This window comes from Plecotus auritus (assembly GCF_963455305.1).
Source record: "Plecotus auritus genome assembly, chromosome: 5".
In the NCBI taxonomy this organism is placed as follows: domain Eukaryota; kingdom Metazoa; phylum Chordata; class Mammalia; order Chiroptera; family Vespertilionidae; genus Plecotus; species Plecotus auritus.
In genome coordinates, this window is record NC_137776.1 from 132526988 (window position 1) to 132544198 (window position 17211).

General features: G+C 40.7%; 1 protein-coding gene across 32 annotated transcripts in view; it reads left to right on the forward strand.

Moving 5' to 3' along the window:
- PTPRD (protein tyrosine phosphatase receptor type D) overlaps positions 1–17211 on the forward strand; it is a 2215209-nt gene that overhangs the window by 2145614 nt on the left and 52384 nt on the right. For all 32 annotated transcript variants that reach the window (XM_080668837.1, XM_080668841.1, XM_080668865.1 and 29 more), the window contains one exon: positions 5243–5418. In XM_080668837.1, coding sequence (XP_080524963.1) covers positions 5243–5418 — 176 coding nt within the window. The remainder of the gene's footprint in view (positions 1–5242; positions 5419–17211) is intronic.

A 17211-nucleotide genomic window follows, 5' to 3' on the forward strand; every position in this document is an offset into this window, starting at 1 on the left:
ATTACCTAATTTCATATTGATAAAACAATTCATGTACTATTTTTAGTCTCACTTTTCCAGTTAACATCAGGGCATAAGGCCTTACTATAAAACGTATAATTTTAAATACTTCTCACCAAGATAAATCTTTTCTTTAAGAAGTTATCTACTGACTTGAAAAATCAAATGTAAAGCAAGTTGTTTTGGTGTTTTTTGTTTGTTTGTTTTTAGCAGATCCACTTGGTTCAATTGGTCCTCCTCAAATAAATACAAAAACAAGCAAACAAAAAACCTTATTTTAACCCAGTCATGACAAAACAACTCATATAGTATATTCTTTAACATTGCCAAATGTTTTCAAGGCCTTAAAGCCTTTTTTTGGTAATTATTCATCACAAATATTCTTTTGAGCAGAGTAGCTTTGTGTTACTAAGGCTTCCTCCCCTTAGGTTACTATTCAAACACATGTAGGAACAAAATCAGGGAATTCTGTCCTATTCTTCCCACACTTAGATGAAGAAGAAGAGTGAGCCCCTTGCATTTTGAACTCCTGATAACATTTTCAAAGTTTTGCAGGCAATTAAAAGAAGAGTGGATCTCAAAGTCCATGCCCAGGCTAATTTTTCCACAGAGAGCTATTACCAGCAATCCCCAGCAAATAAAAGGGGAGGCTTTAACTGGCCTAATTCTGAATAGCTGTTTGCTGTGGCTTGTTATGCATCGAGAATACAGAAGCCCAACTCTACTAATCTTTCACCTCATCACGACCTTTCTTAGTCTTAGAGACTTGAGTTTTACAGTTGCAAGTTTAGTTTATCTGAAACACAAAGACCCAATATAAAACATGTAAGTAATATTTTTAAGCACCATAAGATAGAATAGTCCATTAACCGATGAAATACTTGTAACACAGGAATGGGGTATACTGGTGTAATATGAATCCAAGATCTAGCCTCCACTTTCTCATAAGATGAGAATGATAAGCATTACTGGTGTTGGAACTATTTACATGACTATTAATTGGAGAGTACACCTAAAACAATACATGGAAATTTATTAAATTTATAAATATAATAAACCTATGGATTCCTAGGAAAGATAACTTTTAGACCTAAGTTATTCTTGAGCAATGATATTAATACTGACTCTAAGAGACAGTAACAGTCCTAAGATTTTTCCAAAAAGACATGCAGCATTATTACAGTATTGAACAGAGGTCTCCTTCACTCCAAGAAATACAATTAATCAGCTAATTTATAATAATTTGGTATTCTTTCAGTACTCTGTTATAATTTAGTTTTCTATCTATCATAGCCCCGGAGGAATTCAATTAACTTTCACACACTTCTCTTAGATTAGAAGTGCACTCTTATTAGTGTTGCATTAGCAGATGCAAATCATTGTCCAGATAAGGCAGGGGACTGAAAATTAAATAAACAAACGTGCATTACTTGCAGAAGATCACCCCAAAATTATGAAAGCACTTTGTAGATCCAGCCTCCCGGCAGAAACCTCACAATCAGTAGCTACTGAAGAAGCGTTCCATGGCTCCCATTTGGAAAGCCCGTATGTAACTTTAGCTTCCAATCTAGAGTGAATATTTTTAGAAGAGCAAGCCACCACCCTTTTAAAATCCTTTTTCACTCATCTTCCCCCACAGCTTGTTGGTTGGGTTTATGAATGTAGGCCACATAGATCTGAGAGCTTGTAGAGAACAAACCCCTCCCTCACTTCACCTTGCAAAGGACATGGAGAGAGAACTTACAGGAAACGTCATTTTGCCCACGTGGGTTAAGGGATTTTCAGGAGGATGCTTTCATTTCAGGTGCAACCTCCTTAGAGACAAGGGTCCAAACAGAAGAGGAGCCTCCGCATTCTTTCAGGATGTAAACATTAGCCTAATAATCACCTCTACCAAGTGTTGAAATTTTATTTTTCATTCTCTTCAGAATATCAAGTCCCAAATTCATAAAGCATTTGGTGATACAGTGTTGATCCCAGGTGCCTGTAGTTTTCAGGCAGAAGTTTTGTGTTTTTATTTCTGGGAAGTGCAATCACTATGTAGTAGCAACCCATTCACCCTAAAAATTAATAACTTATTATTCAAACTTGAGTAGTAGGTCTAAAAACGGTTCATTACCTCATAACTCAATGTTGGACAGGCTTGGTTCCCTTGCTTTAGATCTGAGTCTCATGTCCATCACCCCCTGTCCTCAGAACCGTCGTTCAAACTCGTCTGTGATCCTTGCTGAAGGGGACATGGCAGTGTCCAGTTGATGTGTTTTCTGAGTCATTAACCCGGTTTTCTTTCCTTAATTTTGGAAAAAAGTTTTGTGTAATGTTCGTAGCTGAGTGGGGGCCATAGCGAAACACCTTTTTATGAGTTTGTAAATGTTACTAACTGCTAAATTAACATTTTGAAAGTGGGCTTTTCCTGGCTTATAGAATACATTTATTGTTGCCTCAGAAACAAATATGGTGGACATGTAGATGTGTTACCTCCCAGTAGCTGTAACCTGAGGACTTTATTTAAACTGCCCTTTGAATCTACGATAATTTCATGTCGGGGAGGAATAGGATCTTTATCAACAAAGGACTGCCAGAATCCCAACTGTTTCTTGAGTGGCTGTAATAGATGAATAATGTTACAACCAACTGAGCGAAAGCCTTTTTGCTCAAAAGGCTTTTCACTGACGCCGGTGGTATTCTGCATCCGTGTGTTCATCTCGAAGCTCAGTAGTTTCCATCTGACTTTCATTACTTTTCTTGAGAGGATCAGTTTTACAACTGGAGTCAGAACATCACTCAAAGTAATTGAGAGTGGCAATCAGTGAAATATAATAATTTCAGCTTGGGAACAGCATATGTTTCATTATAAAGAAAATATTTTTTCCACAAACCCAAGACCCATGTGTTCCCAGAGCAAAAAAGGAACCATGTACACGTTCTAATACTGCCTCCCATATCACGTGATATCCCTGTAAAGTGCTGGTCCCCCTCCAGGAATAGGCAACTTGTTACCTCCCAAGGAAATCTATTCCCTTTTTTACCCTATTTTTAATGCTTTATTATATTGGAGATAAACTCCCCATCTCTGCAGTTATATCCTTCAGAATTGAAAAACGTGGGTTTCAACAGAGTAAACCTGAACTTCTCTTCAGATACACATGGGCAGATCTTACCCCCAGCCCTTACCTTTTCCTTTGCCAAGTTGTATTATATATTCCTTTATTCCTTTCTTTTTTTTTAATATATTTTTATTTATTTTTTACAGAGAGGAAGGGAGAGGGATAGAGAGTTAGAAACATCAATGAGAGAGAAACATCGATCAGCTGCCTCCTGCACAACCCCTACTGGGCATGTGCCCACAACCCAGGTACATGCCCTTGACCGGAATCGAACCTGGGACCCTTCAGTCCGCAGGCCGACGCTCTATCCACTGAGCCAAACCAGTCAAATCATATTCCTTTCTTATATGAAATAGATTTCATCATCTTCATCACACTGGCCACTCTCCTTGGAAGAAGCGCAAACTTGCCTCTATTTCTCTTAAAGGCGTTATTCTGAGGGAAAATTAGACTTTTAATCGGAATATCTGCATTAAATTATAGCTCTGCTACTTATTAAATGTTGGAACTGGAGAAAATTATTTACTCTTTTTGTCACTAGGAATAGCACAGTTGAATAAAAGAGACATGATCTAGAGGTCAAAATGGGCAATAAACAAGTCAACAGACAAATATGTAATTACAGTTCGTAATATATAATGTACAGAATTGCCAAGGGAGTCCTGAGGTCCCAAGGTGCCAAGGGCAGGCCTTCTGAGATGGAGGTGAACATTTTACAATGGGAAGGAGACAGAGTATGTTCCAGGATGTGGGATGGCACTACGGCAGGAGAGCATTGTTTTCTCAAATGAAGCAGAGTCTAGACAGCCGTGGGCAAACTACGGCCCACGGGCCGGATCCGGCTGTTCTATCCGGTTCTCTTGCTCTCCCCTCCGCTCCTTTACTTTGAATTTATATTAGTTCACACACTCCATCCATGCTTTTGTTCCGGCCCTCCGGTCCAGTTTAAGAACCCATTGTGGCCCTCGAGTCAAAAAGTTTGCCCACCCCTGGTTTAGAAGCTTAGAAGCTGAAGGGAACGAGATTAGTCTGGAGAAGGGCAGAGCTCTGTAGCTATTGTTGAGCATGTGAATTTTATTTGAAATGTACAGGGAAGCCATGGTTGGGTTTGCGGAAGAGATTTTACAGTCGTCTGAATTATGCTTTTAAAAATCGCTCTCATGCTAGATGGAGAACAGACTGCAAAGGATAAAAGTAGAAGTGGGACAACCAATTAGGAAGCAACTGTCATAATCCAAAGAGAGGTTCATGTGATACAACCACCCCATGAGGTTTAAACGAGAAGCAATACTCTGCAGAGGTTAGGACAAAGTCATAGCAGACTGCCTATCTATAATTAAACCAGACTCCACCAACTCCAGCAAGTTTTCAAATGCTGTGCATCTCAGTTTAATCTTCTGTGAAAGGAAGATCGTCACAGGACTCACTCTGTAGAGCTGCTGTGAGGATTAAATGACTTTCCTGTTCATGAAATTTGCAGTGAATTTTTCACCATTATGACATGCTATACCACATTTTTCAGTCCCAGGCATTATTTTACTTGGTTTTTGTCTGGAAAAGAGGAAGAGAATGAGTGAGGAATGTGACCAGGTAATTGTTTATTCTCCTTTATAAGCTATATTTTACTAATGCAATGGAAAAAGACAATGTGAGAGAAGGCATTCTGTGGACACTCGGTTGTGTTGTTCTTTCTTTGGTAGTCCACCTTGTCATTTTATAAAGACCTAACAACTCAAACATTGCATTTATTTAACCCTATTAGACCTGTTTTGAATCTTGCTTAAAATTGAAATTCTAATACATCATTGTGAGTCCTCTAGAGTAGTGTGGAACAATCATAGACAATACCATTAGGCCCGTGGTCGGCAAACTGTGGCTTGCGAGCCACATGCGGCTCTTTGGCGCCTTGAGTGTGGCTCTTCCACAAAATACCACGGCCTGGGCGAGTCTATTTTGAAGAAGTGGCGTTAGAAGAAGTTTAAAAAATTTGGCTCTCAAAAGAAATTTCAATCGTTGTACTGTTGATATTTGGCTCTGTTGACTAATGAGTTTGCTGAACACTGCATTAGGCTATCTCCCGGGTTATTTCCTCTTGTGATATGCTCACTTAGTTGAATAACCTTCCTCCTTTACAGGCATCCCAGGAAGTGACTATGTGAATGCCAACTACATAGATGGTTACAGGAAACAAAACGCCTACATAGCAACACAGGGATCTCTCCCTGAAACATTTGGGGACTTTTGGAGAATGATATGGGAGCAACGGAGTGCCACAGTTGTCATGATGACAAAACTAGAAGAAAGATCCAGGGTAAGAATAAATACCTGCCTGTTTCCTCTTAGAAATCTTCCCTTAGATACTCCCAATGTTGCATATTTCATTCTGTTCAGTATCTAACCTTAAGCTCTGACCTTCTGACTGACATTATTGTGAATGGGCATCAACAACTCTGATTCAACCATTCCTCAACCCTTCTGAGTCTTTCAAAAGTGAAATTCTTTCATGTTACAATGTGTGTGATCCCTAAAACAAACAAACAAAAATTATTACTCAAAGAAGTAGATAACTTGGTTAGGGAAAATAGTTATTAGCTTGCACCAATTCTTTCAAAAACATTAATCAAATACACAGACTTTTGGGGAGAATTTCACCAATATCTACTTCCCAGTATTTTTAACTTTTATTTCCCACAATCTGAAGCATAAGATCTAAAAATATGTGACACAGGCTCTTATTTAAATTATTCAAATTGCATAAATTAACTCAGGGAAGCCAGAAAAATAAATGTGTAGAGGGTATTTTGCTAGTTTAGCCTTCTCCAAAATGAGTAGATTTTAATAATATAGTCATTGCTTATTAAGGTCCAAGGAAGGAGTTGTATTCATCATATGGATTTAATATTATGGTACATGGCGCGTTAGTTAAATGCTGCTGATTTGCTAAACCAAAACATAATGGGTAAGCCATATTCCCAATAAAATAAGCAGATATTGTAGCCAGCTGATGAAAGTCAATCTTTAAATCTTGAGAATTTAATGAAGAAGTCTCTGAAAAATTGCTGAAGAGGACAGTAACTCTCACTGAAGAGTGGGACATGCGGGGGAGAGTTTGAAACCACTGTGAGAGGTCTCTCAAAGTGGTCACAACAGCTCAGAATGGATATTTAGAAGGAAGCCAAACCCCACCTCCCCATTGTTGTGTGATAGTTGAGGCTTTCCAAATGGTCTAAGCTCAGTACATGGCAGCTTTTCTCAGCCTCGGTCTGTATGTGACGGAAAAGTTGAGAGCTGCCAAGAGGGTTTGTAAGGAAAAAGCTCAGATTTAGGAAAATACAAAAAGCCCCAGCTGTTACCTTACAGATAAGGAGTTGAGAAATAAAAAGAGATGTTTCACAACTGGTTTTGCAAAACTAAAAAAACAATCAGATCCTTTTAAAACATGTGGATTGTATAGAAATATTGAAATATTGTCTGAAATGAATTTAGATAAAAAACTGTTATGACTCTGAAGACAAGTATCTTTACATGCTAACGCCAAAAGATATAAATGGACCTATTATTGATTGGTACTTAGGGTACCCCTTATACAGCAAGCCCTTTCTTTAACAACAACCCCTACCCAAATGATTCTTAAATATACACGTTAATAATTATAACAATGTCTGACACATATTTAGGTGTATTGATGTTTCTTAACAACCCTCTAAGATAAATACTACCATGATCTCCACTTTACATATGAGTAAACTCTGGCTAGAACATTCCAGAGGGTCACCCAAGTTCATTCATCTACCAGGGCAGTATTAGGAATTGAAGACACAGTCTGAATCCAGAACACATGTGCTTAACCGTTGGTCCATACTGCCTGGTAACACTTCGGTGAAGCTGAGACAGCTAAACTCTTCTATTTTGGCATGTAAAGCCAACCTACCCGGACAACTCTGCCGGTAGATACCGGCTGGTAACAAGCAGTCATTTGCAAAAGCTGTTTTCAGTAAAACACACATTTTATCTTGACACCGCAGGCCTTCATTAAACTATGCACAGAAACTTGTTTTGAAATAACCAAATGAAATTCTGCCCCTTTTCTCCCTAATTACTTCTAATAATAAAGTTAGTTCTAACTGACCCTTCTTCCACCGCGGCATCTGATGGTAATGAGCAGTTCTTGACGGAAGGCATTGTGACTTAAATACCTACAGTTTATCTTTATGTTGCAGGCTACTCCCCCCACCCCCCACCTTAGACAGAGGAACTTATTTGGAAGTCACTAAAGGAACCTCTGTTTCCTCCCTTCATTAATTACTCTTTGCTCTTGCAAGTTAGCTTTCTCTTTGTTAAATGGCCTAAAGGAGGCCAATTAAAATGCTGTCTTGCGATTTTTATTCTGTGGTGATTCAGCCTGTACCCAAACTTGTGATGACCTGCATAAGCCAATACTGAGGAGTTCCAACCATTATCAATCTGCTCATAGCAATGAGCCCTGATCCGTAAAGCCCCAAAGACCTTTGTTCTCCAGCCTGGAACACTTGAGAATAAAGGACCAAACACAACAGACCTGTTCTTCCATCTTTCTCCTTCACATCCACCCACCTCACCTTTTCCCTATGAAGTGTCTCCTTCACCTAAAGGCTCCGGGAGAAAGGGCTAGGCATTCCTGGATTCTCAAACAAGACCTTGGATTGAGTTTCACTGTAAAAACAATGCTATATAGTGGTTATTGTTGCTGAAATATATAGCTCCATACTTCAGGAACTTTGTGGGTTATGTGGCTGACCTGGAGTCTCAATGAATTCTCAATTCCCAGCAGCCAACTTCAAAGCAGACATTTGAACTACTTTGGCTTTAGTAAGGAATTGCCTGTAGTCTCCCTCATAAATGGAGGTGGTCTGGGTAGTTTAAATGAATCACCTCTCCAAGGGCTGAAACCTAAAAGTTTCTTATTTTGATTAAGGCTCAGGTTCTTGAAATAATATCCATCTCCTTGGTACATGAGGGGAAGTGTGTGTGTGTGTCTAAATAAACACTTATGTGTATTACAAGTATGCAGGAATACGTGTTGACTGGAGATTTGGGGTGGGGAAGAGAGAAGAAAAGGAAAGGAATGGGAGGATAACAATGTTATACAAGTCTCTGGGGATATCACCGTCAGAGAAAAGGGGAAGCTACAAGACAGTTCCAAGTAGGGCTGTCTCCCAGTCAAATATCTGGGTTTAAATTAAGATTCTAGTGCTCACTCGCTATGTAATAATGAGAAACTTACTAGAGCCCTCAAAGACTCACTTCTACTTTTTGACCTGCATGGAAGGATTACTGTTGGTATTGACTGAGATAGAGATTGTGACAAGATGGCTCAATGACTCTCAACTATTATTGTTCGGTTTGAGAGAGAGATGTTGGAGGCTTTACCATTACAACTTTACTTCCTCCTAAAGCTGTCTTCCAAATAATTAAATTTTTTGTTTCCAAATGACATGAGTTTGATTTTCTGCGATTGACAGTGAATCCTGACCAAGTTCATAGAGTCACTGTACATGGTGAATCCTGCCAACTGTTCCCAGTGTAACACACCCATGCATTATGGTCTAGAGGAGAGTTTAGCTGAGAACATGGGCATTTTGTGTGGGGGTTTTTGCACTTGCTTTTCCCCAGGACAGAATCTCCAGAACGGATGCAGAAACTCATTCATCAGTCTGCAAACAGACCTTGGCTACTGTGGCTGCTACTTTCATTGCAGCCATATCTTGAAGGAATCCTATCCTATATAATAAAAGGCTAATATACAAATTTACCGAATGGTGGAATGACCGCCGGTGTGGGCCTAAGCCATCAGTTGGACATCCCTGAGGGCTCCTGGACTGCGAGAGGGCACAGGCCAGGCTGAGGGATGCCTCCCCTTCTCCTCTCCCCCCAGTGCAATAATGTCATGCACTGGGCCTCTAGTACAATATAAAAATAGTGAGTGATATTGATATGAGTTACATGTGATAATTGTCAATATCAATATCACTCACTATTTTTATATTGTACTAGAGGCCCAGTGCATGACATGTATCCTAGATACCACGTTTCCTCCCGTTCTTATTTTATTTGATGATGCTAGGGAATTCTTTACTTAAGACCTATTACCTGTTTTTCCCAGCTTTCTGATTTGCCCAGGCTTGGCTCACTCTTACCTTGTCATTCTGGCCTACTATGGATAAAGCAGCAAAAGCTTGTAACCCTTGCTGAGCTACAACAGCTGATTCACACAAAGGGCCACTGGGGTCATTAGCAGGTGTTAGAAGTGTAATTGGACTTTCATGATGGAAGTGACCATTCTTTGGTTTGAATGGCTAAAGAAGGTCTTAGTCCTGTGAGGTATGACTTAGGACTTCAGTTGGCCACTTGAAAACTTAAGTTCTTTGATTTTCAAATAATAATATTCCCCCTATTCAGTTAGGATCTCAAACCTAACTGACTTTTTGCATGATACATACACTGTTTTCAACCCCAAAGAGGAAATGTGTATTGTATATTGAGTGTTTTCTATGAGTGTCATTCAGATAGATAAACAAAATAAAATAAAAGGCTAAAATCTGGAGATTTTGAAGTTAAAATATGATTGCTGCCTAAAATACAGGTCAAGTTAAAGCCTTGTAAAATGTACTATGACATGAGATATGGTTAGTGGGTTTTATTCCACAGTTTCCATCTTTTTTGCCAAATGCTCTCAAGTTCTGCATAGTTCATTGATTCTGTAGATCATTCTGGTGCCCTAGAATGTGGGCTCTAATTGTTTCCATGTTTCATAACATGCCAGTAAGCACATGAATTGGTTTGGGCAACCACATGTAGGGGGAAAAAAGTTTGGAAAAAATGAAACATGGTAAGGGAATAAAATATATACAGCTGGGAGTTCCACTCCAAGGGTGTTATTTGTGGGCAACTGGGAGACATGATTGGCAGTCTCACTTGAAGAATTGGAGTCTCCAAGGTGGGATTTGCCAAGGTGATTCCTGGCCCAGGAAGCTTTATTGTTTTGTTGATGATTGTCCACTTTTTTTTCCTTTATCTGCTTTTGACTATTTCTCCTCTGCTTTGTTTCCCATGTGAGGTACACTAGACAGAGGGAATGGGCAAACCTCATGCTTGGCAACTCCTTAAGCAGCCTTGTTTAGTGTTAGAAGCTGAAATGGCTTATTTGGCTTTCACTAGTTCTCACCTGCTCACTGGCTTGCCTTCAGTTACTGCCCAGAGTTGACACTCATTATTGATTCTGTGTCTTCCAAGCTTTAGAGTTGGAGTTGGTTCATTTAAAGAGCTGTGACTGTGGCGGTACTTAGTGCTATAAATGTTAAGGATGGGGAGTGAAATTTTGACAGTCAACAAACGGGACATGATTCATGATTTGAATGATCATCCATTGTGAGCCACACTGATGTGTAGTAATAGCATAGAGATAGACGTGAGGAGTTCTGTTCTTGCTAAATCCTGTTTTCTGTTTTGAAATAGAGTATCTTGAAAACCAGTTGATGATATTCATTGCTGGAGCAGATCAAAAGTTTTGTGCATCATGACTTTTGTTCATCTTAGGCCAGAGAATGATCAAAGTTCTCTATACTAATTTTTTTTGGTTTTTTTTGTGTGCTAATTAGTGGAGGTTAGATGTTTTCAAGGCCAAAGGGACCAGGCTGGTGTTAACTACACTGTGTTAATAATTTAGGGAATTCGAGTATGGAGATTTGGCATTTTGCCAGTGGAACACTTCTGACCTTAATGACCACTTGCTCTTCCTATGTCCTCTCCAGTCTTTGAATGTCACTTCAGTAAATTTCCCCTGAATGAGACTGAAGTTGGGATGGAGACACACATTTGGTTCTATGGCCAAAAGGCAAGACGGCAATTGCAGGCAAAAAGCTCAAAAAAAAGGAGATGCTGGTCAAACATTTTCTTGTTTTCCTATAAAACAAATCTTGAGATTCTTTTCAGATTCTGAGGTCATGCAGGGTTAAATGTTGGCAGAATCTGGTTGAAGATTACAAATGGCAGTGTTATTGTTTTCATTGCCAATATCAGTTTGGGAAGGCCCAGCCTTGGCCAATGGCAGACTAATTCTTGGCCTCTCTGGTTTGTCAAGGTTCGGTAGGTTTAATGGAGAACAAATGCTTTCCAAATGCCAGGTCTGTGTCCTCTTCCAAATAGAAATGGAAGCGCCAAAGGCCTTGAACATTTAATTTCTCCAACTGCAGCCTGAAGCGCTGCCTGTCTAGAGCAGCAGAAACTGCTTTTTCCTTGAGCAACTATAGGAACGGCAGTACAAACACTGCCCTTGGAGTCTGTGTGATGTATGGGATTGTTTTTGAAAAGTGTTGGATACCTAATATAAATAGGACACAAGCAACAAAAAGGATGATGCTCTAGTTGGCAACCTAACGGATGTTTGGGTCCTTATCTAGCAAGTCCCATACTCTTGGTTCTCTCTTGTCAACAGACATGGTGTCAGATAAAAGAAAAAGAATCCCACCAATTTCCTATTGTTTGTTAGCTTCCTGGATTTTCTACCTCTTTTCCACCCTGCCTCCTTTATTTATAATGGAAGCCTACAGATTCTGGCTCAGAACATCCCTAGCAAAAAGTGAGTTTGAGGCATCACAGCCTAAGGAAAGAGTGGGACTTGGAAGAGGAGCTAAAAATGGCCCCTGATGACTTCTGCAAAGCCCTTCTTATCCTCTGAAGTTGTGTTTATAGCCATCCCAGACTGGATTAGGTCATTTTAAGGTTTTGGGAAGTGTGGATTGGTCTCTAGTCTCAGGCAAGGTTGATGTTGAGCTGGTATTCATCAGTGCAGTTGTACTGATAGTTAAAATACTAAAACGCTATACACTGAGTGGCCAGATTATTATGATCTCTGAACGCATAATAATCTGGCCACTCAGTGTATATCCTGTATAATAAAAGGCTAATATGCAAATTGTCCCCTCGACCAGGAGTTCGACCAGCAGGCAGGCCAGCCAACTGCCCATGTCCCCTCCCCCTGACCAGGCTGGCCGAACCCCACCCATGCACGAATTCATGCACTGGGCCTCTAAAATATATATATATATATATATATATATATATATATATATATATACACACACACACACACACACACACACACACACACACACACACATACATATATATATATATAGAAGCCCGGTGCACGGGGGGCAGGCGGTGTCCCTCAGCCCAGCCTGCACTGTCTCCAATCTGGGACCCCTCGAGGGATGCCCGACTGCCCATGTAGGCCCAGTCAGACATCCCTCTCACAATCCAGGACTGCTGGCTCCCAACTGCTCGCCTCCCTGCCTGCCTGGTTGCCCCTAACCGCTTCTGCCTGCCAGCCTGATCACCCCCTAACCACTCCCCTGCCAGCCTGATCGACACCTAACTGCTCCCCGGCCAGCCTGATTGCTCCTAACTGCCCTCACCTGCCAGCTGGTCACCCCAACTGCCCTCCCCTGACAGCCTGGTTGCCCCTAACCATCCTCCCCTGCAGGTCTGGTGGTCCCCAACTGCCCTCCCCTGCTGGCCCAGTCACCCCTAACTGCCCTCCCCTGCAGGCCTGGCCCCCCCCCCCAACTGCCTTCCCCTGCTGGCCATCTTGTGGTGGCTATCTTGTGTCCACATGGGGGCGGCCATCTTTGACCACATGGGGGCAGCCATCTTGTGTGTTGGTGTGATGGTCAATTTGCATATTGCCCTTTTATTATATAGATACACACACACACACACACACACACACACACATATACACACTCTGAGTGGCCAGATTACTATGCGTTCAGAGATCATAATAATCTGGCCACTCAGTGTATACTGGCTGGTGTATGGAAATACCTTTTTATTGAAACTTTATGCAAGTGATATTGCTCAGTGGTAGGAATGCAGGCATGTTCCTGGTCTGTGTGATGTATGGGACTGGGCAGACCAGGGCAGAAGCAGAGATGGCAGCAGGGCTGTGTGGAGCACCCAGCCACTGCCAGGAATGATTAGAACCCAGGCATAAACATGAAGGACTCAAGCCAGACCCGGCCACTGCAAAGGGGCACCTCACGCAATTGTCCTCTGCTTACAATATGCTTGCAGAGACTGGAGAGGTAATAACAGTTTAATGGGAGAAGTCATTGGAAAAGTTTAGTGCAGCAACTCTGTTAACTTTCCGCAGACCAGTTTTCTCAGTCTGTTCGGGCTGCTCTCGCAGAATACCATAGACTGAGTGATTTATAAACTACAGACATTTCTTTCTCGCCATTCCAAAGGCTGGGAAGTTTAAGATCAAGACACTGGAAGAATCAGTGTTTGTTGAGGATCAACTTCCTGATTCATAGACAGCTGCCTTCTCACTATGTCTCGTGTGATGGGAAGGGCAAGAGGGCTCTCTGGGGTCTCTCTTTCGAGGCACTGATTCTGTGCCATGGGGGCTTAACTCCTTTGACTTAACTTCTTAAAGGCCCCATCTCCTAATACCATCACACAGGGAATTAGGTTTCAACATATGAGTTTTAGGGGGACACAAATGTTCAGTCTATAGCACACATAAAACAAAAAGAATGTCCATTCTTTTTAACTAACAAATGGTTTGGAAAATGTTAGAATAATTCAATGAACCAATAAGCAGTTTTATGATACATAATTTGGTTTATTTAGAGAATAATATTTTTCAACTTTATAGTTTTTTTATGAAAAGCTATTACTTCACTGGTAGTAAATTCTTTAACATTACTCTCATTTCAGGTTTTCCATTGCCCTTGATCTTCCACTAAATTTTGGTCAGCAAAGAGCTAATGAAAAGGGGAAATACATAAAACAGATGGTTTTGTTAAGAGACAATAGAATCACTGAGGTGATTGCTATCCTTATTGTGCAAAATTAAGTATTAAAACTGGTCTTAAAAACTTCCAAAAGAGATATTATAACCAGAAATAAACAGTTTAGCATATAACTTGTTTCTGTTCACTAAAATATATCCTAACATTTCTCTCAAACTTTCTCTTACTGCTGTGGACCTTCTTAAATAGGTGTTGATAAGTGTGTGTTAACATTTCCTCACTTCCAATAATAACTTTGATTTGTGCTATCGAATGTTAGCATACTCTGTCACAGAAGAATCCTGTACCCAAACTTATTAGATATTGATTTCCAGTCACTTTCAGCAGCAGTCATGGTTACCCATGCATCATTCATTGTCTGTCCTATGTCCTTCTTTGGCAAAATAATCTGGCCCCAGGCAGGCTTCTCAAAGTGCCATGTGGCAAATGCATTTGGTATCTATGATGCTGGGACCCTTCAGAGGTCTTGGTTCATTACATTTGGAATTTGGATGCTTGGCCATGCTGCCACACTCAATAAGTCTTCATTAACTGGAAAGGAGGAGGTTTTATTTTCACAAAATCTGAGCCCACTTGAAAATAAGCCAACCTAGACCAAAGTATAGTTGCTTATAATCTTGGCTTCCAGTTGCTGAGTGCCTGTGACGTGCCAGGCACTTCCAGGATAAGGATAAGCCACATGTGAGCAAATGTGGAACCAGAGGAATGCATTCCCCTGAAGCATTCAGCAGACCTCAAGATACTCCCTTCTGAATACCTTTATCTGTGTTTTATCACTTTATCACCTCGCGTTGGATGGTTTGTCATGAAAGAGGTCAAGTGAATTAATTTCATAACATACATTTAGCTGTGGTCAACCTCTCCTTTCCATAATTACAAAGAAATGAAAGCTTACCATCTAAGGGTGATCACTTTGTGATAATAAAAAGAAATCTCCCGGAAATTCAGCCAGAAATCGGAACTGTCTCATGTAGTGTAGGCCTCGAGGAGAGGTACCAGTTGATGCTTCAAAACCACAGCCTGCCATAACCAGTTTGGCTCAGTGGATAGAGCATCAGCCTGCGGACTGAGGGGTCCCAGGTTCGATTCCGGTCAAGGGCATGTACCTTGGTTGCGGGCACATCCCCAGTAGGGGGCGTGCAGGAGGCAGCTAATCGATGTTTCTCTCTCATTGATGTTTCTAACTCTCTATCCCTCTCCCTTCTTCTCTGTAAAAAAATCAATAGAATATATTTTTTAAAAATAAATAAATAAATAAATAAATAAATAAATAACCACAGCCTGGTAGCAGATTCTTCTGCTCTCCTTCCCCCCCCCCCTCCCACTCTAAGGCATCCTCTTCTCTCTGCAGACCTGGGCCCGGGTAGATGAAGGGTGTTGTTTGGAATCTCACAATGACCTCTTTGGAGAACCAGGAGATATAATCACAGCTCTGTAATCAATAAGGCTGATGGACTTGGGGCAGAGTCTACCTGTCATTTCACTTTGGTGTCCCCTATACCTGCTAACACCTTGCCTTCCACCTGGACTGTCCCTAAATACGTATCTGCTGGATTTAAAAACATGTGCCTCTTTCACATTTAGAATTATTGAGGTAGTTTATAACAACTACATAGAATTGAGAACATGATCTAACTGATAATTAATAATAGCTATTGCCTGTTTGAATGTCTACTTGTGCTAACCATTGAGTTCAATGTCATGATTTTGGAGCCTTATAATAGCCCAGGCATGGCAGAGATAGTGTTCCCATTTTACAGATGAGCCCATGGGGTTCGGGTCCTAGAAATAGAGAAGCAGCTTAGTGGTCATTCAACGATGCTGCCAGACTGTCCATGAGTCCCTTGTAGTCATATTAGAATCAAATAGGAAAAAGCAAAAATCAGTCTTCGTACTCAGGAGTTCCTGCCTTCTAGGTCTTATATACACATCTGCGCCCACACCAGCCCTATGCATGAAGCCTGAGAAGTCCTTAGTCACCCTCTCTGGAAATACCTTCTAAGGTTTTCTCCCAAAAAAGATGGGGAGAAGGGCTGTTGTCAAAGAAGACATTTCAAGAGAGAAAAATGGAGCTAGTTCATTTGCATTAGCTAATTAGGGGTGGGGGGGAATCATTTCTATTGTTCTCCTGTGTCTTTTCTTTTTTTTTTTAAATAAATCTTTATTCAGATTATTACAATTATTTCTCCTTTTTCCCCTCATAGCTCCCCTCCACCCATTTCCCACCCCACCTTCTGCCCTTACCTCCCCCGCACTGTCCTCATCCATAGGTGTATGATTTTTGTCCAGTCTCTTCCTGTGTCTTTTCTCACTGCACCTCCGACTTACTCTCTGATGTTGAAATCAGATATTATTTGTTTAGTGAATGGCTACAAATGAAAGACTTAAAAGAATAGCTGTCAGTAAAACTAAGCCCTTAAATTTGGCCCTCAGAAATCAGATGAAACCTGCGCAGGCTACTCAGAGAATGAGGCTGGGAAAAGCAGCACTGAGGTATTTACTAATGAAGGAAGACTGTGTTGCTGTAGCCGTTCAGATAAGCTCAGGGGCGGCTTCTAATCCCTCTGCCAAGCCCAGATATGTGCCTGTGCACACACGTTAGAATGTTTAGTGTTCCATAAACTCCCTTTGTGAAATATTTCCTGAGAGAAACAGCAGTGTTTAAATATATTTGCTTTAAAGAATTGCTCCCAATTTTTGCAGATGACTTTGATTTTAAAACATCTTCTTTGTCAAAAGTAAGACTAAAGTACATTATTTAAATTGAGTACAAAAGCTTTTTTTTTTTTTTTTTTTTTTAGCTAACGATATTCACAATATTCATTCCTTATAATCATGTTTGGTGGAATTTTTTTTTTCCTAAAGGGTTCGGAGTCTAAGACAGTAATAGTTGCAGTTCTAAACTTATTACTAGCATTATGAGAATGATTAGTTTCTCTGACGTCTTAAGTTTGGAGGAGATATGTGGATGAAAAGTAACTGAATAATGGAGCCATTTGTCCAGAGCTCACTAAAAGGCCGGCTCATGGTTCTTTCCTGTATTCCCTTTGTCTTACCTCACCAATAGGTCTGAGGATAACCAAGGCCAAGCTTTGAAATATGATTGCATTGAATCTGGTTCGGTGCCTTGAACTGACCTCATACATTTACTTCTCTTTTTGTGCCCACCACAGTGACATTTGTCCTCCTGGGATTTGCACTGTTGGTTTTGATTGGTGAGGGTTGCCATCCAGCTGAAACTATAAAGT